General features: G+C 46.7%; 1 protein-coding gene across 3 annotated transcripts in view; it reads right to left on the bottom strand.

Moving 5' to 3' along the window:
- The window catches only part of LOC115461716 (ornithine aminotransferase, mitochondrial-like), a 31,747-nt gene extending 10,516 nt beyond the window's left edge, over window positions 1-21,231 (bottom strand). The window contains exons 1-8 of one of the 3 annotated variants that reach the window (XM_030191765.1): window positions 21,142-21,231; window positions 9,986-10,062; window positions 9,488-9,690; window positions 7,334-7,558; window positions 2,996-3,091; window positions 780-907; window positions 572-694; window positions 31-159 (exon numbers count right to left, since the gene is read on the bottom strand). In XM_030191765.1, the coding sequence (XP_030047625.1) occupies window positions 31-159; window positions 572-694; window positions 780-907; window positions 2,996-3,091; window positions 7,334-7,558; window positions 9,488-9,686 (900 nt within the window). In that variant the 5' untranslated portion in view covers window positions 9,687-9,690; window positions 9,986-10,062; window positions 21,142-21,231. Of the gene's footprint in view, window positions 1-30; window positions 160-571; window positions 695-779; window positions 908-2,995; window positions 3,092-7,333; window positions 7,559-9,487; window positions 9,691-9,985; window positions 10,063-16,302; window positions 16,406-21,141 lie in introns of those variants that run through there. The other 2 variants (XM_030191770.1, XM_030191760.1) reach the window with 2 other exon arrangements.
- Between the last annotated feature and the right edge of the window lie 6,438 nt (window positions 21,232-27,669).

The following is a 27,669-nucleotide window of genomic DNA, read 5'->3' as shown; positions in this document are numbered from 1 at the left end:
AAAGAGTTAAGGTGTTCTACCAATACTTACAGGGTATGTGCCTCCTGAGAGAGCCTTCCCGAGCATCACAATATCAGGACGCACCTTCTCATGGTCCACTGCCAGCAACTTCCCAGTTCTGGCTAGCCCAGTCTGTACTTCATCAGCAATGAAAAGACACTGTTGTATCAAAAAAAATCCATCTGTGAGGAATTCATATCTACCATCAAGCCACTTAAATTGAGTTACTTCATACTCCAGTCAGAGGGGCAGGTTCAGCTGCAACCAGGGGCGTAGCCAGACAGCAGATTTTGGGTGGGCACCAAATGTTCTCTCCCCCACCCCAAAAAAATCTCAGCTGATAGGAAAAATGCTTCTCTCCAGTCTCCACCTTGGTAGTCTGCAGCAGGCATGCGCTGAAAACTGAGCATGCGAAGGTGTCAGTATTGTGGAGAGCAGTATTTTCATTACCATGTGCTACTGTTGGATGGGCCCTGGCCCACCCAGGCCCACCTGTGGCTACACCACTGGCTGCAACTCACAATAGTCTGGCTGCTAGGAGGGTAGGTGTGTGGGGGAAGAAAAGACTTACATTATGCTTGGTGCAGAGCTCTCTGACACCGGTCAGGTAACCTTCATTGGGTACAATAACACCAGCTTCACCCTGGATTGGTTCCACCATAAATGCTGCCACATTCGGATCCTGTAAAGCTCGCTGTAAAGACATTAGGATATTTCAAATATTAAAAACTGAACAATACATAGATAGAGAATAGATATTATAACTAGTGAATACACACCTCCAGAGCTGGGAGGTCATTGTACGGAATTATCTCAAATCCGGGCATGAATGGTCCAAAGCCCTCATAACTGGATGGATCGGTTGAACTGGAAATGGCAGACATTGTCCTGCCCCAAAAGTTGCCAGCTGAAAGGAAATAAAATATAACATTTGCCATTAACACACGGTAGAATCTCAAAGATCATCTGCAGAAGTGGTTGAACTCAAGAAATACAGAAGAACACAACAAGAGAATCGGAGAAAAGATTAGCAATTTAACTCATAGAAGCAAAAGCACAGGTGGAAGAAAAAGTGGCTAAAGATCAGGGCTATTTTTGAGGGGGTACTGGGTACCGGCACCTTTTCCATTGTCTGCTAAGATTGACCTATTGGACCCCAGGTTTTAATGAAAGAGCTCAGGCTCTACACACCAATTCTGCCTTGTCATAGATTGTTTGACTGGTTGCAGGGGACCTGGCTATTGTGGGGTGGGTCCCTCAGTGATCACCCCACCCCTGAAGGGTGGTCTGGCATTTGAGTACTGGCACCTTTTTTGCTAGAAAAAATGCACCGCTAAAGATGTAAAGTTGACAAGACTTTTTTCAGATGTATCGGGGAAAGGAGAAAAAGCTAAAAATGGAATTGTAATACTGAAAGATGCCGAGCAGGCTATGTGGAGAGTGAGGGTAGAGCAAAATGTACTAAACAAATACTTCTGTTCCATGTTTACTAAAGAAAATCTTGGACAAGGACCGTGGTCAGCTGCTGAGGGTATATCTACTACTACTTATTTCTATAGCGCTACCAGACGTACGCAGCGCTTCACACTTGAACATGGAGAGACAGTCCCTGCTCGATAGAGCTTACAATCTAAATTATGACAGACAGACAGGGCAAGTAAGAGATAAGGGTTAGGACCAGGGGCGTATCTGAACTGCGGCGGTAGGGGGGGCCAGGGCCAGAGTGAGGGGGCACATTATAGCCCCCCCCCCGCCGCCGCCGCCGCCGCCGCCATTGCCGATCCCCCTCCCCCCAGCCGCTGCCATTGCCAACCCTCCCCCTCCGTTGCTCGCCTACCTTCGCTGGCGGGGGACCCCAACCCCCGCCAGCCGAGGTCCGCGTCCTCCTGCCGCTGCTGGCTGCCTTTCGTCCTTTCATTTTTCCATTGAAGCTGGCGCCGACGAAAAAGTTTCTTTTGAATCTGACGTCGCTGCACGTTGCACGTTGTACGTGCAGGACGTCAGACTCAGAAACAATTTCTGAGTCTGACGTCCTGCACGTACAACGTGCAGCGACGTCAGATTCAAAAGAAACTTTCGTCGGCGCCAGCTTCAATGGAAAAATGAAAGGACGAAAGGCAGCCAGCAGCGGCAGGAGGACGCGGACCTCGGCTGGCGGGGGTTGGGGTCCCCCGCCAGCGAAGGTAGGCGAGCAACGGAGGGGAAGGGTTGGCAGCGGTAGGGGGGTCCAGGGCGAAATCTGCGGGGGCCCAGGCCCCTGAGGCCCCACGCAGATACGCCCCTGGTTAGGACAGACAGGACATATCAGGGATAGGGGACAATTGAAGGGTTAGGTTTAGGAGTTAAAAGCAGAATGGAGTGGATATTGTGCTGTTCACGGAAGAATGCGTTTTAAAAAAAAATCTGAAAGTGGACAAAGCTATAGGGCCGAGAGAGAAATCCTGGCGGGACCTCTTAAGCATTTAACAGACCTTTAGAGAGGGGAGAGGTTCCTCGGGATTGAGATGAGTGGATGTGGTCCCTCTTCACAAAAGCGGGTCAGGGAAGAAATGGAAAACTACAAGCTGGTAATGGTGAAAATGCTAAACAGAATTCAAAAATGTGGGGGATGAACACAAAGAAATCCTGTATGGAAGGCAGGGAACCAAACACGCTTATCGACGATTAGATGGAATCACCAGTAATTGGGAAGCAAAGCCAATGCTGGGCAGACTTCTATGGTCTGTGCCCTGAAAATGGCAAGGACAAATTAAGGTGAAATATACGTATGTAGTAACTCATCATCATATCTTGTATTATGCGTTTATCTTGTTGGGGCAGACTGGATGGACTGCCGTCTTCTTCTATGTTACTATGTAAGCTTCATATTCTGTTTTTCCAAATTAAAATTCTCTCTTTCATTCAGCAGATCAGTCATTCTGTCAACTATGTTTCCCATTCAGTCCTATGATCCAAATGTATTGCTTCTGTGCATTTCAAAGCTGCCATACTATACCTGCAAAAATGATTTTCGCTTTGTATTTCGGTACTCCTTTCACAATGTAAGCCCACTTGCGAGCCAGCTTGCAGGCAGTCTCACCTGCTTCCACACCTGAAAAAGATATAGTATTAATGTGACAGAACAGTTTTACTGCCTAAAATAGTTCTGAAGTGCTGCATATTATGTTTAAAGCTGTTAGAGGACTGATCTCTTTCTTTTTTATTTCTTTTTTTAACGTGACTGTTCTGGGCTCCGATTGGCCCAGGAGCTCATTTTTCATTTGAACTTTACTGGTTTTTCCCCCAGTTTCAGCCCGGGAGAGGGAAAGAGAGAGAGCTCTTTGCTGAAGCCCTGCAAGTTAGATTTGATAACCGGTGTGCAGCTATATTTCCTGATCTCCCCAAGTACTTTTTAGAAAGTAAACAAATTTTAGTTAGTGTTATAATTGATCCTTGTTTGCTGATTGCACATTTTTTTGCACATTTTTTTTGTCCACTGTTCAACTTCTGAAACAATTTTCAGTTTATTGCCTCTTTGTCTGGACTGAAAGAATCCTGGTGGTGTGTGTGTTGTGAGTGTATTCTGGGAACTGTGGGGCCCCTGGAAGCGTGGCCTCCAGTAACCTAGAAATCACTGGGGATAATCTGAAAGCAGAAGGCTTACCCAGAGGTGGTTGTGGCCCAGTCTGAGGGAGGAAGGTGCTAATATAGAGCACAAGCGGCAGGTGCAGGTAGACCTGAGCCATGTTGGGGACAGACCTTCAAAGTGGCTGTGGGATAACCCCAGGCAGGTGGCTAGGCATTTTGTGACAATTAATACTAAATATATTTGTTGGTTTTCTTCAATAAAAATATGTCACCATCTTGCTACCAGGCAGATGTGTAAATTGTTTAAGGTCTCTGTGTGACTGGCAGAATGACTAATAAAGCTTTATTTCTAGCCCGCTATATCTGAAATATTCTGAGTGGGGAACAAAAAATACATACAAAATAAAATACAAAGCAAACACAATACAATAAAATAACTTGATACTAATACAGAGTCATCCACTACAAAAATAAAACATTAATCTAATGAACCATATGGTTCTTTGTTGAACTTTAGATTGTAAGCTCCTTTGAGCAGGGACTATCCTTCTTTGTTAAACTGTACAGCGCTGCGTAACCCTAGTAGCGCTTTAGAAATGTTAAGTAGTAGTAGTAGTAACTGAACAATATTCTGCACAAAACAAAGCGTTCCATAACTTAGAGCTTTTAACATAAAAAAATAGAAGATCTATAGTTTTGCAAATGAATCTGCCTAAACTGATGGGACCTCAAGCAAGTGTTTTTCGCAAAGTTTGATAGCATCTTAGAGTGAACTGAGTGTTGGGGAAACACAACCCTTCAACACTTTGAACTCAATATGGAACCTAATAGGAAGCCAATGCAGGGACTTCAAAATGGGAGTAATGTGATCATAAAATGATCTCCCTGTGACAACTCTTGCTAACTACTCGTAATGACTATGAAAAGGCCATTATTATAATATATATATATGAAACTTTTTTTTTTTTTATTTTGCAATCAGGTACACTAGAGATTTGCCTGTCCCCAGACGGTTCACAATCTAAGTTTGTACCAGAGGCAATGGAGGTTGGGATCCTTGTCCCAAGATCACAAGGAGCAACAGTGGGGTTTGAACCGGGCTTCCCTGATTGTCATCTAGGTGCTGTAACCACAAGTTTACGCCTCATTCCAGTATTAACTGATGTAAGAATTACCCTCTAGATCCTTAGTACAACTGTTGTACATACCCACATATTCAACTCAGCATAAACTCGGATACTGGCCAAAAACAAATAATGAAGACCGCCAACACCCTTTTATTTCTAATCTGTAGAAAGTGAATATGACAAGACTGCAAAAGTTTGACCCTTTCCAGTTAAATTGCTTCCACACATTTCCTGTAGCCAGCTAAGACTGTTTACGCTTTTCAAACATTTGACTTTTTAGCTCAGAAATAAAAAATTCACAGGTCTCTTTTCAAGTACTGCAATTTTCAGAACTCCCACAGATTCAGTAATTCAAGTCTGGGGATCGTGGAGGTCATTTCAAAGCCTTTATCTTTTCCCACATGGTTGATTTTGAAGTTTGTTTCATATAATCCACCTTCATCTTCTATTTCTCCATCAACTCTATATAGTAACGTAGTAGATGACGGCAGATAAAGACTGGCATCATTAAACCAAAATCGTCCTTCTAGCCTGTGCCTACAGACTGCCCAACTCCAAAGCATAATAGATCCATCTCCATGCTTAATGCTCCACAAAGTGTCCCCTTCCCCAAATGCTTTACTGTTCTCCAAAATGTACATTTCCCCTGGATTCTATATATGGCGCTTAGATTTGTGCGCTCTCCTGAGATGCTGACCACCAGTTGATGTTGCCATTTGCACACAAATGTAGCTGAGCACTTTAAGGCCATGGGAAAGGCATGGGTGTGTCAGGGCATCCCAAAAAGTTATGCCTTTTCTTACAGAGCACTGCCTCAGCATACCCAGCTCGAGCACCAGCCCTGGCACCAAAGATTAGGCGTGGAAATTGGTTCCATGCTCCTTTTACAATTGTGCTCAACACTGAGTTTTTACCACCCTATATAGAATTCCTCCATCATGTGTGGTTGTAGCTGAACACTTTTAAACGATCTGAAGTATCTTCTTCTACAGAGTTCCAGACTTCAAGGCTCTTTTTTGCCTACTTTAGACCAGGGGTGGGCAATGTGGCCTGCCACTGAATCTTATGCACCCTTAAGAATGAGAACTACACACAAAAAACGTTATTAATCAGACTTTTGCAAATATTCTCAGAATAACTAAAAACAATAGTTTCCATTGTTTTTAGTTAACTACTTGCTTACAGCACGTGGAGGGGCATAATCGAACAGGGCGTCCAAGTTTTCATGAGGGCGTCCATCTTTCGTTTCGATAATACAGTCAGGGACGCCCAAATCTCAACATTTAGGTCGACCTTAGAGACAGTCATCCTTAGATGGTCATCCCCGGTTTTTGACGATAATGGAAACCGAGGACGGCCATCTCAGAAACAACCAAATCAAAGCGATTTGGTCGTGGGAGAAGCCAGCATTCGTAGTGCACTGGTCTCCCTGATATGCCAAGACACCAACCGGGCACCCTAGGGGGCACTGCAGTAGACTTCAGAAATTGCTCCCAGGTGCATAGCTCCCTTACCTTGGGTGCTGAGCCCCCCAAACCCCACTACCCACAACTGTACACCACTACCATAGCCCTAAGGGGTGAAGGGGGGCACCTAGATGTGGGTATAGTGTGTTTCTGTTGGGTGCTCACATTTACCACCACAAGTGTAACAGGTAGGGGGGATGGGCCTGGGTCCGCCTGCCTGAAGTGCACTGCACCCACTAAAACTGCTCCAGGGACCTGCATACTGCTGTGATGGAGCTGGGTATGACATTTGAGGCTGGCAAAAAATATTTTTACAGTATTTTTTTTGGGTGGGAGGGGGTTAGTGACCACTGGGGGAATAACAGGAGGTGATCCCCGATTCCCTCCGGTGGTCATCTGGTCAGTTTGGGCACCTTTTTGAGGCTTGGTCGCAAGAAAAAAATGGACCAAGTAAAGTCGACCAAGGGCTCATCAGGGACGTGATGGAAAGCAGTTGACGGCACCCAAAATTGGCTTTCGATTATGCCGATTTGGGCGACCCTGAGAGAAAAACGCCCATCTCCCGATTTGTGTCAAAAGATGGACGCCCTTCTCTTTCAAAAATAAGCCTAAAAGTCTACAGAGCTCTGTGCATTTCTGGTTCCAACATTATGTAACATGGCGGCTCGCTGATTCCGCTGCAGAATGCCAAAGTGTCCCAGTATCAGCGCAGCCAATACCTAGGCATCCACAGTTATTTACACAGTCCCTCAATGCGGCAGAGACTGGCGTAATTCACAGTATTCTGCTAGTTACTTGGCTAACTAGGACCCCCACCTAAGTTCTGCCAATGCTCCTAATGAGTCAAGTAGAAGATGTCCAAACTTTGCAACTGTCATTCACATGTTTAAGTTTCCTTCTGTTACAAATCAGTAAATAACTAGTAATTAAAGTATTAAAATATGCATTAAAAGGTACACAAAGGAAAACACGACTTCTGAAGTTTGTGTCATTTCCTTACTTTTTGCAATTCATTGGCCAAGAATGCTTACAATTTCTGCACAGAAATCTTCCTAAAAAGTAGATCGAGCAACCAACCAGAGTTATGACACAGCCAGAGTCAACTGTCCCAAAAATCACATGAGCAGTTTACAAAGATGAGACTTGCTGCCTGCAGGAATCCCTGCTTTTTACCTGTGTTCATGGGCAGAACTTTGTTGTAGTTGAAGAGTTTCGACATGTATTCTTCATATTCACCAAGCTCAACGTTGTAGAAAGCTCTGGACGTAAGGGTGAGTTTCTCTGCTTGAGACTTGAGTGCACTGACAATCTTTGGGTGACAATGGCCTTGGTTTACTGCACTGTAAGCACTCAGGAAGTCAAAATACTTCCTGCCTTCCACATCCCAGACATAAACACCTAAAGACAAGAAAGCATCTTCATGAGCATACATACTGGACCAAGCAAAATGTTTGAAAAAAAGAATGGTCAGATGGCAGAAGTTCATGTCACCCTAACTGCCATAGGAGCCAACTTTTCAAAATGATTGGGGGTGCTGAAAATTCTGTCTACTGCAGTCTTCACCTGGGCAGTGGCAGCGCCACTCACAGGCTGCCTGCAACCTACACCAGGACTTCTACCCTGAACAGTCCCACCCCTCAATCCCCCTGTACTGTGCAAATATAAAGAGATGCAAACTTCAAAAACTGACATATTTCAATCACTAGGTTAACAAATACAAATAAAACAAAAAATAGAAAATATGATATCATTTTAGTGGACTAAATACATTTTTCAATTAGCTTTCAAAGGCCAAAACCTCTTTCCTCAGGTCAGGACAGTATACTGCTGTTATGGTATTCTGTTCTGACACAAGAAAGGAGGGTTTGGTCTCCAAACAGTCAAAGATGTATTAAAATTAGTCCAGTAAACATTACTTCCATTTTCTGTATTTATTAACACAGCTACCACACTACTTTATCCTAAACTAAAAATAAAATTCATTTTTTCCTACCTTTGTGGTCTGGCCATTTACTGTTTCTAATTGTGTTGGTCCCAGTCTCTTGTTTTTTCTTTCCTCAATCTTTAACTTTCCCCCCTTTCCATCCAGCGTCTACCCCCTCTCTCCCCCTTTTCCTTCCAGCATCTGCCCCCTCTCTTCCCCCTTTCCATCCAGTATCTGCCCCCTCTCTCTCTCCTTTCCACCCAGCATCTACCCCCTCTCTATCCAGCATCTGCCCCATCTCTTCCCCCTTTCTATCCAGCATCTGCCCCCTCTCTCTCTCCTTTCCATCCAGCATCTGCCCCCTCTCTTCCCTCTTTCCATCCAGCACCTATTTTCTCCATCCATGTGTAGTTTTTCTCCTCTTTTCCCTTTCCCTCATCTCTGTCAGTATGCATCTTCTTCCTCTTTCTTCACTCCCCTCCATCCATATACAACTCCTTCCTCTCTCTTCCCTCTCCGCCATCCATGTCCACCATTTTTCTTCTCGCCGTCCCTCCATCCATGTTCATCTCACTTCCTCTCTTCCCTCCCCGCCATCCATGTCCAGCATTTTTCCTCTCTCCCCTCCATCCATGTGCATCTCCTCCTGTCTTCCCTCCCCTGCATCCATGTACAGCAACTCTCCTCTCTCCCCTGCCCTCTCCTGCATCTATGTCCAGCAACTCCCCTGCATCCATGTTCAGCAACTCTCCTCTCTCCCCTTCCCCCTGCCCTCCCCTGCCCCCATGTTCAGCAACTCTCCTCTCTCCCCTGACCTCCCCTGTATCCATGTTCAGCAACTCTCCTCTCTTCCCTGCCCTCCCCTGTACCCATGTTCAGCAACTCTCCTCTCCCCACTGCCCTCCCCTGTACCCATGTTCAGCAACTCTCCTCTCCCCACTGCCACCTGCCCAGCATCAATGTTCAGCGATTTCTTCCCTGCCCTACCTCTTAAAACTAATTTTACTTGACTGAACGAAAGAAGCAGAGTACAGCCAGCTCCGTCTTCACCTTTCTTCTTCCCTCTCAGCTGTGGTCCCGCCCTCATTTCCTGTTTACGCAAGGGCAGGAGCACAGCTGAGAGGGAAGAAGAAAGGTGAAGACGGAGCCTGTACTCTGCTTCTTTCACTGCCGTTTCAGTCACGTAAAATTAGTTTTAAGCGCTGGCTGAGCGGCAGAAAAGCAAGGAGGGCAGGTTTGAAAATATTGGGGGTGCTTGAGCACCCACGGAGTCTGCGCCTATGCTAACTGCTACACTCAGAATAATTTACCCGAGGAACTGCAACAGTAAAATGAACTGTAAACTTCCATAAGTCTTTTTTGAGCCCAAGCATTTCCCTGAGCTGAGGAGGCTCCAGCAGTACCTTTTCCTCTTTCAAGTGCGACAGGTAGCGGGTGATAGTTGTGAGCACCGTATCTTTCCTCCCGTTCAAACACGTAGTTTGATGTAAGTGGCTCCTCCAGTGTTTTCTGGGTCAGCGTTGTAGGGGCAGAATGTATCGAAGCATGAACCCTGCGACGCAGGATGGTGAATGTCTGTCTCTGAGCAAGCTTGGAAAACATCTTACTGGGAGCGGGAGGGAAAAAAAAACAAAGTTGTTCCAACAATAACATCTATTTTACACTTACACCTTGTATGTTAGGACTTATTTTTAGTTTGCTAAAAGCAAGTCGAAGCATTGTACAGCTTCCATGGTACAGATCTCAGGAGCCAGCAGTAGCTGACTGTCCTCCTAGGTAGATTACATTACTACCAAGGCCACAAGGTAAAACATTTATGGATTTCAAAGGTTTTACTTAAGCTTAATTCTTGAAGAACTTCCTGAAATTTCTTCGTTTTATGACTGAAAATCACTCCTCACCTTCTCAGGGCCAAAGGAACTTTTTCTATTCCTTGTCTTTTCCGTCTCAGTTAGCCACAACCAGCCTGGAGTCCAATCTAAAACATACACCACAACAAAAAGAACAATGGTTAAAGAAAACAAATCTCATTGTACAGAACCATTAAAAATTCTGCAGTTTTACCAGCTCTCATTGCTTAGGATAACAGTATTATAATAGCTTAAACATATAGAAACATACTGAAATCTAGCATGAAGTCCGCATACTGTTAAGATTACAATTTTCAGTCTGTCCATCTTATCTGCCCCAGAAGGAAAAATCTGTTGCACAACCCAAATATCACATGACTTGTGAAGTGAAGTGTTATAAGACTTCTACAGTTAATATGCAAAGAACAAAATAGCCATCCTGGTCAACCCAATGGTCCATCTAGTTTCTAAATTCAGGTACAAAGTACCTGACAGAACCCCAAATAGTAGTAAGATTCATGCAATTGATCCCAGGAACAAGCAGCGGATTCCCCATGTTTATTTCAATAGCAGACCATGGACTTCTCCAGAAACTTGTCTAAGATTTCAAGCAGTTTTCTGACCTCATTTGCAACTAACTAGCAGTGGCATAGCCAAGGGTGGGCCCAGGTCCACCCACTAGCAGCCAACCTATGATGTGGCTGGCAGGGATCCACAAGCCCCGCCAGCCAAAAACTCCCAACATCTGGCCCTCCTGCATACCTTCTAAATAGCAACAGGGGTGGGAGCCCTACTGGCACCAGTATTGTTCATGTGATGTCTATGTAAATTGAATCTTGTCTTAAGCATCTGGCCTGTTTCTCCAATATACTACTACTTAACATTTCTAAAGCGCTACTAGGGTTACGCAGCGCTGTACAATTTTAACATGGAAGGACAGTCCCTGCTCAAGGAGCTTACAATCTAAAAGACAGGTGTACAATCTAAAAGACAAGTGTAGAGTCGATCTGATAGGGCATACTATATTTCTCGAAAGGTTAGGTGCCGAAAGCAGCATTGAAGAGGTGAGTTTTAAGTAGAGATTTGAAGATGGGTAGGGAGGGGGCTTGGCATAGGGGTTGAGGAAGATTGTTCCAGGCATAGGGTGAGGCAAGGCAGAATGAGCGGAGCCTGGAGTTGGCAGTGGTGGAGCGGAGGTTACGGGCGGGAACATAGGGGGAGATGAGGGTAGAGAGGTAGTGAGGAGCCACAGACCGGGTGCATTTGTAGGTAAGGAGGAGAAGCTTGAATTGTATGCGGTAACTGATCAGAAGCCAGTGAAGTGACTTGAGGAGAGGGGTGATATGGGTATCCCATCCCCACCAGTACTGGCCTTCCGACAGCGACCCAACTTAAAACACAAGCTAATCAGAAGTAAACTTCCATCACAGACTGAAAAGGAACAGAAGGGCACACTTCCCTGTAATTTATCCAGTTGCAAACTATGCCAAAATATTTCACAGGACCCCACAGTCATCCACAAAGGAAAGATATTCAACATAAAGGGATCTTTCACTTGCTCATCTTCCAATGTGGTATATATCATTCAGTGTAAAAAATGTAACGAAGGATGCTATATTGGAGAAACAGGCCAGATGCTTAAGACAAGATTCAATTTACATAGACATCACATGAACAATACTGGTGCCAGTAGGGCTCCCACCCCTGTTGGTCAGCATTTTACAGGACCAGGACACTGTACCAGTGACTTCACAGTGAGAATCCTGAAAGGTAACTTTAAAACCATACAAGAACGTAAGACCTTTGAAGTCAGAATGATTGAATATTTTAACACCCAACAGAAAGGACTTAACAAGGATCTGGGGTTCCTAGCCCATTATAAAACATAAAGCTGTATGTCTCTGTTGATCACCCCACCCCTCACCTATCCACACCCATCCTGTTAGAATATCAATGATATGCTTTGATGTCCCCATGCATACCTCCTACCCACCCCCATCCTCCCACCCTGTCAGACTGTCATAGTAATGCTTGAATGTTTTCACTTATATACACTGTCAGCTAGCACATTTGCTTATTTCCGATCTGAGGAAGAAGGGCAACCTTCGAAAGCTAATCAAGAAATGTATTAAGTTATGTCCAATAAAAAAGGTATCATCTTATTTTCTTTTCCATGTTTATTTTGTTTGATTTCTATTGATAACCTTAAGAGTGGACTAACATGGCTACCACACTCCTCTACATAAGGGGAAGGGAAATGGGACTGGATATACCGCCTTTCTGAGGTTTTTGCAACTACATTCAAAGCGGTTTACATATATTCAGGTACTTATTTTGTACCAGGGGCAATGGAGGGTTAAGTGACTTGCCCAGAGTCACAAGGAGCTGCAGTGGGAATTGAACTCAGTTCCCCAGGATCAAAGACCACTGCACTAACCACTAGGCTATTAGTACCCACCTGATCTTGCTTTCTCCCCACCCAGGGACTCTATATTGCCTCCCAGTCTCCCCTCCAAGGTCCCATTCTCACAAACCTCACTCACCCTCCCTATACCCAGTATAAATCCATGCTTGCTTTCTTTCCCAGGTATCATTCTCCCCCATATTTCCTTTTTCTAATCTCCTCTTACTCTCCAGGTTCCAGATCTTCCAGCTCAGACCCCAAGGTGCCCCATCTCCCACCAGTCCCTGATTGCTCAGAGTCCCCTTACACATGTAGAACAAATAGACCCTCACCCAGTATAGAATAAGCAGCCACAAACTAAAAATAGAACTATGTAGACAAAAATTTAACTGAACCCCCAAGAAGCCAGTCTCTGTATATAGTGCAATAGCAGAGAAAAACGGTGATGCATGTCCCCCTGTACTATGTGAAATGAAAGACAGGAACTTGAGAAACTGACATTCCAAATCACTACCCGTAAAAAATACAAATAAAATTTAAAAAATGGAAAATAAGACCAACAATAAAATTCTTTCTACCTTTGTCTGGTCATTTACTTTTCAGTATTGGTCCCAGTCTCTGGTTTCTGCTTTGTCATCTCTTAACTCTTGCCAAGATTTCCTGTCCATTTGCCATTTTTCTCATTCCTCTGTTTCCTTTCAGCTTTCTTCAAAATTAGTTTTTTGCCTCTTTCCAGATTGAATTCTTTCTAAATTATCCAGTGTTCACTTCTGTTTTTTTGCGGCTCCTTCTAGCTGGAATTCACTCCCGAAGGAGATTTGGGGCAAGTTATCCTTTGACAAATTTAAAGGAACTCTAAAACCTTGGCTCTTCACGTTAGCTTTTAGTCCCTCTTAACGGATGTCTTTTGGACCTTCCACATTTCAGGAGTACATTACCCCCCCCCCCCCCCCCTTGTTTCTTTCCCCCCTCTGTCGGTCATGTTTCCAATTCTGACTCTGTCTTGTATGAATGTTTTTATTTTGTCCTATTTGAAAATTGTAGTTCTTTTCCATTTCTTTCTGGTTTTAATCTCATGTAAACCACTTTGACCTGCTAAGTTAGCAAAGGTGGTACAGCAAATGTCAATAAACTTAACTAACTAACTAACTAACTATCCTCTTTATGTCTCCTTTTCTATGCTATCCAGCATCTGCCCCTTCTGAGTGGTGTAGAACAGGAACAAGTGAATAAATTTTTCACATTGTTTCAAACAGCTGAAAAACCAGGGGACACTCAATTAAGTTACATGGAAATACTTTTCCCACTTAAAAACAATTAGGCTCTGGAACTCGTAACTGGAGAATTTGGTAACAGCGGTTAGTGTATCTGGGTTTAAAAAAAGGTTTGGATAAGTTCCTGGAGGAAACATCCATAGTCTGCTCACCCTGGGATTGGTAGCATGGAATGTTGCTACTAATTGGGTTTCTGCCAGGTGCTTGTGACCTGGATTGGCCACTGTTGGAAGCAGGATACTGAGCTAGATGGACCATTGGTCTGACCCAGTACGGCTACTCTTATAGAGAAGTTCCTGGAGGAAAAGTCTCTAGTCTGCTATTGAGACACACATGGGAAGCAACTGCTTGCCCTGGGATTTGTACTATGGAATGTTGCCATGATTTGGGTTTCTGCCAGGTACTTGTGACCTGGCTTGGATACTGGGCTAGATGGACCATTGGTCTGACCCAGAACGGCTACTCATGTTCTTATGGAGAAGTTCCTGGAGGAAAAGTCCGTAGTCTGCTATTGAGACAGACATTGGTCTGAGCCCATATGTCCTACTCTTAAGTTCTACTGAGGAAAGACTTACCAGCTCCTTCAGGCACATTCTACTGAGGTGGAGACAGAGGGAGGTGAGCAAATCACCCCGGCCCTGACCCCCCTCTTGTCCCCTTCCCAGCTATGTAAAAGTCTATAGTCTGCTATTGAGACAGACATGGGAAGCAACTGCTTGCCCTGGGATTTGTAGTATGGAATATTGACTTGATTTGGGTTTCTGCCAGGTACTGGTGACCTGGCTTGGCCACTGTTTGGATACTGGGCTAGATGGACCATTGGTCTGACACAGAACGGCTACTCTTATGTTCTTATGGAGAAGTTCCTGGAGGAAAAGTTCAGTCTGCTATTGAGACAGACATGGGAAGCAACAGCTTGCCCTGGGATTTGTAGTATGGAATGTTGCCATGATTTGAGTTTCTGCCAGGTTCTTGTGATCTGGATTGGTCACTGTTGGAAGCAGGATACTGGGCTAAATGGACCACAGGTCTGACCTAGTATGGCTATTCTTATGCTATGATTTTAACTGTGGGATTCTAAATGTAAGACAATCACATCAGTGTACCAGGTGCCCACCTACAGAATTACCCCCATAACATCTGACCGATTACGTGAAGACGGAGGATCTGGTGTCTTGCCAAGATCACAAGCGCTATGGCAGAAACAGCATTTCAACCCTGGTTTCCCTGATTCTCTGTCTATTGCTTTAACTTCTTTGCCACTTGCAGGAGCAACTATGAGAAAGGGAAGCCAGAGGAATAGCCTTAAAATTTGGCTCAGAATACATTGTACGTGCATGCAATCTTTCAACAGATGGAAGCAGCAATTAAACACACCAGTGCATACATAAAAGCAGACTCTCATGCTCCCAAGGTCAGTTATCTCTGAAGAAAGTGAGTCAGTTATAAAAGAGGTGATACCTTGAACAAAAAAAAATGCCATTTAAAAACATTAGCACATGGTTTTCCACTGTACAGAACTCAGTATGCTGACAGCTGAAACTGAGTGCAAGAAATTGAGGGCAGCACAGCATCTTACTCTCTGAAGCGTACATCTAGTGATCAAAAGGTAAAAGGCCAAGATCACGGCAAACGATCATTCATTCTCGTTAGGAGAACTGAAAATGCTGCATTTCCAAACAGGGATGGAAAAAGCCCAGGCGCCAGGTTGCCTGACACCTACAAGAAAAAAAGACAGGTATCCGTCCCTGCCATGGCAGACGTATAGAGACGTTTCCTGCCAGTACAGAATAGGCAAAAAGGAGAGTGAGAAAGTGTAAATCAAACATTTTTTGTTCAGGTTCCTAAGTAGGTGGAGGCTGAAAAAAAAAAAAGTACAGATTACAGCAGCCAACATGTAACTTTCCCAGCTATTTGCAAGGAGATTAAATAAATATTGCCTCATATACAAGAACATAAGATTAAGAACATAAGATTAGCCAGACCAATGGTCCATCTAGCCCCGCATTCTATTTCCAACAGTGGCCAAGCTCCAACAATGTGCAAACAATCTGCACAGGAATGATTTTGGCTAACATTCGGCTCATGTGAAAAGTGTATGGGGTGGGGCAAGTTCAATGTGATTGGTCAGTGACTACTCAGCCCCTCAACACACCTCTAGCCTGCTGACACATTGGTGATGTTGGCTAACAGTTCCTGTCTCTTCTGTACACATTGAATGTGTTCAGATACCTCCATCCACGTTTTGGCCAATGGACAAGCAGATTGCAAGACAGGGACGGAGGAATACTGCAACCTACTCCTCACTGGTCTCCCCCAGATCGACCAGCAGTTGGCCTGAATTACTACACATATGACATTCTACTAATTCATGATATTAACTCCATCTGCCTAACATCACTCCCCTTCAATCAAGTCTGGATTGAATCTCCACCTGGCTCTTTCAGAATAGACTTGTACTGAACCCTTCAAAAAACCACAGGCAATAAGGAAACCAGTTCGCTTTCACCTCAATTGCAGGGCAACCCATTAGAGCAGTGATTCTCAACCTCTCATCTCATGGTACACTGACAAGGCACACCACTGTAATCTATACCCACCAGTCCCTACTAAGATCCATTCCATCCCCACCCCACCCACACCTGTTTCATTTAAATGTGCTACTAAAATACATTATAGCACCAGTATACCTGTTACTGGGAAACTGAATAAGATGGGACAGTTGCAGATTCCTACTCGGACACCATCTGCCAGCAGAATCATTTACCTCAGCTGCAAGTACAGAACACGACTCACCTGATACAAAACACATGCAGACAACAAAAGAAAACTTACAGGGACTCTGCATGTTGTGCAACACCAGAGAAACAAAAAAATGCATGTCCTCCAGTACAGTGCAAAATAACACACACAATGCAAATTCTCAACACCAACATAATTCCATCACTAAACTGAAAATAACATCATTTTTCCTACCTTTGTAGTCTGCTGATTTTATTATTCCACTGACTCATCTTGTTCCCTATCTTTGGTTCTGCTTTCCTCAGTCTGTGCTCTTAACTCTGTTTCCAGGGCTCCTTTCCATTTGCAATGTGTTTTCTCACCTCCTGCCCTGTGTCTGTTTGGCACTGATCTTTCACGTTCAGCTTTGTTTCAATTTCTCTGCCTCCTTGTCAAATTTATCTCGTCTGTCCTTTTCATCTCCTTTTTTTCTCTTCCATATCCATTATCCATCTTCCCTTTGTGTCCCCTATTCTGCCTCCATGTTCAGCATCTCACTTCCCATGACCAACATCTCCATTCTGTATCCCTACCCCCACTTTTTTCAGCATCACCCCCTCTGTATCCCTATCCCCCCCCCCCCCATGTCTAACATCACCCTTTTCCTTGACCATAGGCTCCCTTCTGTGTCCCTAACCCTTCACCCAAGTTCAGCATTGGTCTTCTGTGTCCCCATCTCTATGCTCCTCCCTTATCCCTCCTCATTCTCAGCTTCTCCCTCTCTCTACCCTTCATGCCAAACATGGCCCAGCATGCCCCCCTCCCTTCCCTCCATCTCCCATAGGTCACAGTCCCACATCTCATCTCCCCCTCTCTCTCTCTGCCCATTTGCCCCCCCCTGATAGTTAATCACAACCCCTCTGGGTAGCTTGGCATCTTCCCTCCCCAGCCCCCCCCTCCATAGTTCATCATTTCCCCCTCCCCTGCAGGTCCAGATTTTCTTTTGCCCCCTTTCCCTGCCAATCTAGCATCTCTCCTGCCCTCCCCCCCCCCCCCACCAATCCAGCAGCTCTCCCTCCCCTGCCTAGCCCTGCTGCGCTTCTAACCTGTCTCCTTGCTCCCTCCTCCTGAGTGCAAGTCAGCAGCTCTCCTGAAACCCCCCCCCCCTCCCATGGGTCCAAACACCTCACCCACTTCTTCCCATGCCTAAGGCTCTTCAAACATTTCTCTTTGCAGCTGCAGCAATCAACACATGTTTCCTCTGCACATCCCGCTCTGTGCTAATGCAATCTCCTGTTTACACAGGGGCCAGAACATGTAGAATCTCAAATAGGGAAATGGGACTTGATATACTGCCTTTCCGAGGTTTTTGCAACTACATTCAAAGCAGTTTACATATATTCAGGTACTTATTTTGTACCAGGGGCAATGGAGGGTTAAGTGACTTGCCCAGAGTCACAAGGAGCTGCAGTGGGAATCGAACTCAGTTCCCCAGGATCAAAGTCCACTGCACTAACCACTAGGCTACTCCTCCACTCCTTCCACCAATAAGAGCCAACCTCATCAGTGAGGTCACAATGGCTTGATTGCCCAATACAGTTCCCCAGGATCAAAGTCCACTGCACTAACCACTAGGCTACTCCTCCACTCCTTCCACCAATAAGAGCCAACCTCATCGGTGATGTCACAATGGCTTGATTGCCTGATACTTGGCTCACTTCTGATATTGTGATGTCATAAGGGAAAGGGGGAAAGGGAAATGGGACTTGATATACTGCCTTTCCGAGGTTTTTGCAACTACATTCAAAGCGGTTTACATATATTCAAGTACTTATTTTGTACCAGGGGCAATGGAGGGTTAAGTGACTTGCCCAGAGTCACAAGGAGCTGCAGTGGGAATTGAACCCAGTTCCCCAGGATCAGAGTCGGCTGCACTAACCACTAGGCTACTCCTCCGCCCAGATGCACCTGATCTATTCCATCTTCCCCTTCCTCCTGGCTCCCAATTTGACTCAAATGCTGCAACTTGCAAGGTGGTGCTGAGGAAGGCAGCAGAAGAAAAAGCACAGTATCCTCTTCTGTCTGCAGAGAGGTTTAAGGTTTGGGAAGGAGGGCTGGGGTACCAGTAGCCATGGCAGGGAAGTAGGGTCTGTATCGGCTTGTGCTGGCTGGGGTTGAGGAGGTGCCCAGTACCAATACCCTTCATCATAATTGCATGACCCCTGAATAAGAAGCTAATTTTAGGATGCTTTTAAACTAAACCACTTTTCTTCAGCAGCAGTAATTAAGCAGTCCTTATGCTTGGGATGAGAGTAATCGGGCACCAGCCAACTATTACCACTGTTCAGACATTATCAGTCTCCAAAGGACAGAAGGGATCTTTCTATCCAGATTTAACAGCATTATAGATACATAGTAACATAGTAGATGACGGCAGAAAAAGAGCTGCACGGTCCATCCAGTCTGCCCAACAACATAAACTCATATGTGCTACTTTTTGTGTAGACCTTACCTTGATTTGTACCTGTCCTCTTCAGGGCACAGACCGTGTAAGTCTGCCCAGCACTATCCCCGCCTCCCAACCACCAGCCCCGCCTCTGAACCACCTGCTCTGGCACAGACCGTATAAGTCTGCCCAGCACTATCCCCGCCTCCCACCACCGGCTCTGGCACAGACCGTATAAGTCTGCCCAGCACGATCCCCGTCTCCCACCACCTGCTCTGGCACAGACCTTATAAGTCTGCCCAGCACCATCCCCGCCTCCCGCCACCGGCTCTGCCACCCAATCTCTGCTAAGCTCCCATCCTAAAGTTACAGGGCAGATGTGCAGCACTTCTGTTCTCCTTGGGAGTATGATTTAGTCATGTAGTTTCTGTAGGCTCAGGGTTGCCTCTCTGGAGATTCAGCCTCCTTCTCTAGATGAGCTATTACAGAAGTAATTTTATTCTATTAAGGCCATGCACTTTGATTTTTGTTATAAATACTACAGTGAATATAAAATCATTTGACTTAAAACTACAATTAAAAAAAAGAGAACCTAAGAATAGCCACACTGGGTCAGACCAATGGTCCATCTTGCCAAATATCTTATTTCCAACAGCGGCCAATCCAGGTCACAAGTACCTGGCAGAAACCCAATTAGTAGCAAGTTTCATGCTACTGATCCCAGTGGCTTCCCCGTGTCTATCTCGATATCAGATTATGCACTCAAATCTGTGTATAAAGACAATATAAATTTTATATTAAATTACCTGCTGGTAGCAGAGATACAGGATTCTGTTTCCTTCCTCCCTGGGGCAAAGAAGCCAGAGCTGGGTATTCAGTACTTTAGCATCAATCTATGGCCTTGCCACAGCCACTGGTCTCTCCCTTCAGCCCCCTCCCCCCCCCCTAACCTTTAAGCTTCTCAATTACCTTGATCAAGAGAATGCCTTCACCTGCCCATGTGAGTCATTTCCTTACTCTTTAGCTTGAGAATTCCCAGTGCATTAAAGAAAACCTGGACTGGGTGCTGTGGACCCAGCAAGAGACATACCTTTTTGTGCTGATTCAGGAGGTGGACTCTGTAAGTCAGTCCTGTCCCTTTGATCTTCCATATTAGTAATAGGCAGAATAGAAATGTGTTGGTGTGTAGGGAGGAGGGGGGGGGGGGGCTCAATACTAAGATGGCCTTATGCTCATTAATGCATTCAGACCAGTTCAGGACACACAAACGTCAGTCTGATTTTCAAGATATCCACAGTGAATATGCATGAGCTATATTTGAATGTACCCCCTCCAATGTAAGCAAATTTATCTTATACATATTCATTGTGGGTATCCTGAAAACCTGACTGGCTGGTTGGATGTGTCCTAAACACCGGGTTGAGAATCCCTACTTACGCTTTAAAGGCTGAGGGCCCACAGTGCCCCCCCCCCCCCCTCAACACACCAATTTTGATAATTGAACTAAGTTACACTTTCATACTGTTGGACAATGGGGACTGATCATAAGAGCCCAATATCTTGCTGGCCTCATAGCTGTACATTTTAAAAATCTGCAAGTTGTTTGTATGTCTATGAGTAATTAATTTTTTTTACCTGCCTTTGAGATAAAGCTTACAGCTTTTAAAAATTGCAGGTAAAGACATCTCTGCCCAAAAGAACTTGGTGTGGCCTTACTTAACCTCTCTTCCAACATTAATCTCCTTCCCTTCTCTATAAAGTACTGGCAGCTCCCTGTCTTCTGCTCCTCCCATACTTGCTGTCAGCCGACTCCTATGATCTGAGCTGGAGGCTATTTGCTAAAACCACTTTTTCCACCCTATGCTGCCAGCTGGAGGGAGAACAGGTCAGAGCAGAAAAGCAGATTCTAATCACATTATCAGCCTGAGATTTCTACATAAGTAAAGGGGGGTGGGGAAATCCACAATTTATTATTTATGTATTTATTGCATTTGTATCCCACATTTCCCCACCTCTTTGCAGGCTCAATGTGGCTTACAATATAACAATAACCACCACACTCAGATTAAATGACAGGATGGCTCCTAGGTTCTGCTCTGCTCCGCCTCTGCTCCTTACATCCACTGATTAGGATTTATTCCTCCCCCCACAAGTAAACAGATTTTTAAAATATTTTTCTAGTCATTTTCTGATTTTCTTATCTTTGGGAAATGTGCATCCTGTCCTATTGCCCTGCTTCCTTCCTGGCAGAGACCCCACCAAGTCCTTTAGTATTATAAACACCAGCCCAACTGCTTCCTTTGGGAGGGGGGGACCAGACCCCTCCCTGCCCTTTACTATTATAATAAACGCAGTGTCTTACCTGGTGCTGCTGGGAGAGAGCTGCATCCGTCTCCGCAGCAGCTTATAAGGAGCCACGGGCTGAGCTCAGTAGCTGTGGAAACATAGAATCATCAGCCGTCAGCCAATCAGAGCACAGCCTGGGTCCGCGCCCCTCTCCCACCTCCAGCAGCAGCAAAGAGCATGGAAGAGGCGTGTGCGTCACCTGACCTACAACAGGACACCTGATTGGTTCCTGCCTACTTACCTCACTGCCCAGCCCAGGAATTTGCATATTTTACAGGTCAGGACTAGGAGGGATTGAGCGTTCCAAACGTCATTCTTGCTGTTACAGCTGTCTAGCTGTGAATTGCAAGCCTCATTCTGCTGCACCAATGGCTTGTCTCACTGTATTTAAAAGTCTCTTTCTGGGGCTTCAATAGCATTCCTCTTTGCATTCCAAGCCTCATTCTGGTGCACCAATTACTTGTCTCACTGTATTTAAAAGCCTGGTTCTGGGGCTTGAATAGCATAGCATTCCTCTTTGCATTTCAAGCCTCATTCCGACTCCCCATGTGCGTTCCAGGCCTCAGTTTGTTTTCTGCAGGGAGTTCTAGAGGGCTTTTTGCTGATCTTTCTCCCTTAACAATGTGACAGGAGGACTGAGTTTGCTGGCAAAAGAACAAGGTGTAAGAATAAAGGGACTCTTCTGTTGCTAGTTACTCTGTGACTGCTCTCAACGTTATACAGCCCTGGTCTCACCCCACAGTCTTGCCTGCCAGCTAAGCTCTTGGGGTCAGGCACCGGGACTTGGATTCCCAGAACAGGTTCAGATCTGATCAGCTGGGCACAGGCCGGGGCCAAAGAAATCTCCAGTTTGCGGAAGGGTGAAATTCCCACCCTGGGATGTGTAATAATCCACTCTCAAATTATATTTATTTATTTGTGACATTTATATCCCACATTATCCCAAACAAGTTTGAGTTCAGCATGGTTTGCAATAAACTGTATAGGATACATAACAAAGGCTAATGCATAATAAAGTAATTTGTTGAAAGAATCCAATTTTACAATACAGTATCATAAACATTCTGGGATAGCTATGGATGTTTAACTTTAGAAAATCTATTATGAATGAGAAATTAAACAAGAGAAGGTTAATGGTAAACATAGTAGTAACCAATTCAGCTAATAATTAATTGCTTGATATAGGGTTGTTCTTTGTGAGGGTTTGTTTGCATAGGAACGATTTGAGGATTTTGTGGAATCTAGTATATTCCTGTAAACATAGTAAACATAGTAGATGACGGCAGAAAAAGACCTGCACGGTCCATCCAGTCTGCCCAAGAAGATAAATTCATATGTGCTACTTTTTTATTTGTACTGTCCTCTTCAGTGCACAGACCGTATAAGTCTGGCCAGCCCTATCCCCGCCTCCCAACCACCAACCCTGCCTACTACTACTACTACTTAGCATTTCTATAGCGCTGCTAGGGTTACGCAGCGCTGTACAAGTTTAAACATGGGGAAGGACAGTCCCTGCTCGAGAGAGCTTACAATCTAAAGGTTACAAACTATGTAGTCAGTGTAGGTATCATGAATGGGGAGGGTGGTTAGGCGCCATAAGCAAGGGAGAAGAGATGGGCTCTTCTCCCTTGCTTATGGCGCCTCCCAACCACCAGCTCTGGCACAGACCCTATAAGTCTGCCCAGCACTATCCCCGCCTCCCAACTACCAGTCCCGCCTCTGAACCACCTGCTCTGGCACAGACCGTATAAGTCTGCCCAGCACGATCCCCGTCTCCCACCACCAGCTCTGGCACAGACCGTATAAGTCTGCCCAGCACTAGTCCCGCCTCCCAACCACCAGTCTCAGCACAGATCGTATAAGTCTGCCCAGCACTAGCCCCGCCTCCCAACCACCAGCTCTGCCACCCATTCTAGGCTAAGCTCCTGAGGATCCCTTCCTTCTGCACAGGATTCCTTTATGTTTATCCCATGCATGTTTGAATTCCGTTACCATTTTCATCTCCACCACCTCCCGCGGGAGGGCATTCCAAGCATCCACCACCCTCTCCGTGAAAAAATACTTCCTGACATTCTTCTTGAGTCTGCCTCCCTTCAATCTCATTTCATGCCTTCTCGTTCTACTGCCTTCCCATCTCCGGAAAAGGTTTGTTTGTGGATTAATACCTTTCAAATATTTTTATTTATTTATTTACTACATTTGTACCCTGCGCTTTTCCACACATGGCAGGCTGAATGCGGCTTACATAGTAACATATTTTGGGTGGTAAGGAGTTCCACCATTTGGTACCTAGGTAAGTGAAGTCTGCAGAGTGGACAGTTTCATAGATCACTTTTACAATTTGGGAGGTGTAGTCTGAGATAATTTCTTGCCTCATATTTAGTGTTTCTTTGTGTTTCTTTAGCCATCTTTCTCCTCTTCAATCTGTTCAAAATTCTGCTGCACGACTAATATTCCGCCAGTGTCGTTATGCTCATATTAGCCCTCTCCTCAAGTCACTTCACTGGCTTCCTATCTGTTTCCGCATACAGTTCAAACCAGTGGCGTAGCTACGAGGGGCCTGGGGGGCCTGGGCCCCCGTAGGTTTGGCCCTGGCCCCCTGCCGACGACCTTCTTGAACCCCCCCTCCTGCCACCAACCCTCCCCCACCATCGCCGCCCACCCCGCTGCCGCATCAGGTACCTTGTTTGGTGGGGGTCCCCAAACCCCGCCAGCCAAAGAGTCTTCTTCAGCGCCGGAGAGAAACTCCGGCGCTTTCGTTCAACGAAGTTCGTTGTCTGATCAGCTGTTTCTGACGCCTTACATCCTGCATGGGGCTACATGCAGCTCCTCAGTACCTCTCTACTCTCTTCTCTCCCTACACTCCTCCCTGGGAACTCCGTTCACTAGGTAAATCTCTCTTATCTGCACCCTTCTCCTCCACTGCTAACTCCAGACTCCGTTCCTTTTGTCTTGCTGCACCATATGCCTGGAATAGACTTCCTGAGCCGGTACGTCAAGCTCCATCTCTGATCGTCTTCAAATCTAAGCTAAAAGCCTACCTTTTGATGCTGCTTTTAACTCCTAACCCTTCTTCACTTGTTCAGAACCCTTACTTTATCATCCTCACCTTAATATTTCCTTATCTCTTGTTTGTCCTGTTTGTCTGGCCTAATTAGATTGTAAGCTCTGTCGAGCAGGGACTGTCTCTTCATGTTCAAGTGTACAGCGCTGCGTACGTCTAGTAGCGCTTTAGAAATGATAAGTAGTAGTACTAGTAGGTAAGTTTATTAATGGTAGAGGCTGACAAATCTACAAACCAATAGGGAGATAATATCAAAAACAGTTTATTCAAAATATTCATATCAAGGACCTGACACGGTTCGTGTTTTGGCGCCAAAGAGCCTGCCTCAGAGGTCACAAACAACCTTCTACAGAAAACACAAAACAAATTCTGATATATTAACATTTTTGTAATAATTGTATTAATGTCTGCATTTTGGTTTTAAAAAGAATTATTTAATATGGATTATTTTTTATATAGTTTTTTAGTCTTTTTGTGTGATACATCATTTTGAATGGTGCTCAACATTGCTGCTATTTTTTTATTTATTAATTTTTTTTGAGTGGTTAATGCTGGTTTCACTATTGGTGCTATGCTGTCATCCTTTCTTTTGCATTATTATCTAGTTTGAATAACTGCCATTTCCTGGCATTCTGTTTCCTGTCACAAGGTGTTGTTTGCTGATCGGTTTGCTGGTCTTTTGTTCTCTCCGGTAAGTTCGTTGTTTCTTTTCAGGATCGATTTGCAGCCTACATTTTACTTATCATTTTGAAGTATTTATTTCTCACTTTATATTTTTTTATTGTTTTAAGTTAGCCTCAGAGTATGTTCTGTTTTTTAAGCATCTGTTGTTTGCACATTTTCTCCTTGGTGCAAAGGGTTTCTTGTAGTGTTTTGATGTATACCTAGTCATTTGGTATTTTTATAGTAAAAAAGGCCCGTTTCTGACAGCAATGAAAAGGGCGTAAGCATGGTTTTCATCGTAGTGTGTATGTTTGAGAGTGTGTGTGAGAGTGACTGTGTGACAGAGAGAGAGAGAGAGAGTGAATCTGCGAGTTCATGTGTGTCTCCTCTCTACCCCCTCCAGCCACCCAGCGATTCTCCTCCGTCCCCTGCCCCCTCCAGCCACCCAGCAATTGTTCTCCGTCCCCTGCACCCCTCCAGCCACCCAGCGATTCTCCTCTCTCCCCTACCCTTCCCCTCCAACCACCCAGCAATTCTCCTCTCTCCCCTGCACCCCCTCCAGACACCCAGCGATTGTCCTCTCTCCCCTACCCTTCCCCTCCAACCACCCAGCGATTCTCCTCTCTCCCCTACCCCCCTCCAGACACCCAGCAATTCTCCTCTCTCTCCTACCCCCCCTCCAGCCACCCAGCGATTGTCCTCTCTCCCCTACCCCCGTCCAGCCACCCAGCAATTCTCCTCTCTCCCCTGCCCCCCCTCCAGCCACCCAGCAATTTTCTTCTCCCCTACTCCCCCCTCCAGCCACCCAGCGATTCTCCTCCGTCCCCTGCCCCCCTCCAGCCACCCAGAGATTCTCCTTCGTCCCCTGCCCCCTCCAGCCACCCAGCAATTGTTCTCCGTCCCCTGCACCCCTCCAGCCACCCAGAGATTCTCCTTCGTCCCCTGCCCCCTCCAGCCACCCAGCGATTCTCCTCTCTCCCCTACCCCCCTCCAGACACCCAGCGATTGTCCTCTCTCCCGTACCCCCCCTCCAGCCACCCAGCAATTCTCCTCTCTCCCCTGCACCCCCTCCAGCCACCCAGCGATTCTCCTCTCTCCCCTACCCTTCCCCTCCAACCACCCAGCGATTCTCCTCTCTCCCCTACCCCCCTCCAGACACCCAGCGATTCTCCTCTCTCCCCTACCCCCCTCAAGCCACCCAGCGATTGTCCTCTCTCCCCTACCCCCCTCCAGACACCCAGCGATTGTCCTCTCTCCCGTACCCCCCCTCCAGCCACCCAGCGATTGTCCTCTCTCCCGTACCCCCCCCTCCAGCCACCCAGCAATTCTCCTCTCTCCCCTACCCCCCTCCAGCCACCCAGCAATTCTCCTCTCTCTCCTACCCCCCCTCCAGCCACCCAGCGATTGTCCTCTCTCCCGTACCCCCCTCCAGCCACCCAGCAATTCTCCTCTCTCCCCTGCCCCCCCTCCAGCCACCCAGCAATTTTCTTCTCTCCCCTACTCCCCCCTCCAGCCACCCAGCGATTCTCCTCCGTCCCCTGCCCCCATCCAGCCACCCAGAGATTCTCCTTCGTCCCCTGCCCCCTCCAGCCACCCAGCAATTGTTCTCCGTTCCCTGCACCCCTCCAGCCACCCAGAGATTCTCCTTCGTCCCCTGCCCCCTCCAGCCACCCAGCGATTCTCCTCTCTCCCCTACCCCCCTCCAGACACCCAGCGATTGTCCTCTCTCCCGTACCCCCCCCTCCAGCCACCCAGCAATTCTCCTCTCTCCCCTGCACCCCCTCCAGCCACCCAGCGATTCTCCTCTCTCCCCTACCCCCCTCCAGACACCCAGCGATTCTCCTCTCTCCCCTACCCCCCTCCAGCCACCCAGCGATTCTCCTCTCTCCCCTACCCCCCTCCAGACACCCAGCGATTGTCCTCTCTCCCGTACCCCCCCTCCAGCCACCCAGCGATTGTCCTCTCTCCCGTACCCCCCCTCCAGCCACCCAGCAATTCTCCTCTCTCCCCTGCCCCCCCTCCAGCCACACAGCGATTCTCCTATCCCCCCTCCAGCCACGCAGCGATTCTCCTCTCTCCCCTACCCCTCCAGCCACCCAGCGATTCTCCTTCGTCCCCTACCCCCCTCCAGCCACCCAGCGATTCTCCTCTCTCCCCTACCCCCCTCCAGCCCCCCAGCGATTCTTCTCTCTACCCCTACCCCCCCTCCAGCCCCCCAGCGATTCTTCCTCTCTACCCCTACCCCCCTCCAGCCCCCCAGCGATACTTCTCTCTCCCCTACCACCCCCCTCTAGCCACCCAATAATTCTCCTCTCTCCCCTACCTCCCCCCTCCAGCCACCCAGGAATTTTCCTCTCTCCCCTGCCCCCTTCCAGCCACCCAGCGATTCTCCTCTCTCCCCTACCCTTCCCCCTCCAGCCACCCAGGAATTTTTCTCTCCCCTGCATCCCCTCCAGCCACCCAGATATTCTCCTCCGTCCCCTGCCCCCCTCCAGCCACACAGCGGTTCTCCGCTCCCTAGCGAATCTCCTCTCCCCCCTCCAGCCACCCAGCGATTCTCCTCTCTCCCCTGCCCCCCCTCCAGCCACCCAGCGATTCTCTTCTCTTCACTCCCCTGCCCCCCCCTCCAGCCACCCAGTGATTCTCCTCTCCCCCCTTCTCCCCCTCCAGCCACTCAGCGATTCTCCTCTCTCCCCTGCACCCCTCTCCAGCCATCCAGCGATTGCTCCCTGCCCCCTCTCCAGCTACCCAGCGGTTCTCCTCTCTCCCCTACCCCCCCCCCACCAGCCACCCAGTGATTCTCTCTCCCCTGTCCCT

Source organism: Microcaecilia unicolor, chromosome 1 (genome assembly GCF_901765095.1).
Source record: "Microcaecilia unicolor chromosome 1, aMicUni1.1, whole genome shotgun sequence".
Lineage (NCBI taxonomy): Eukaryota > Metazoa > Chordata > Amphibia > Gymnophiona > Siphonopidae > Microcaecilia > Microcaecilia unicolor.
Note: the sequence above shows the minus strand (reverse complement) of the source record. Positions and strands in the feature narration are given on the sequence as shown.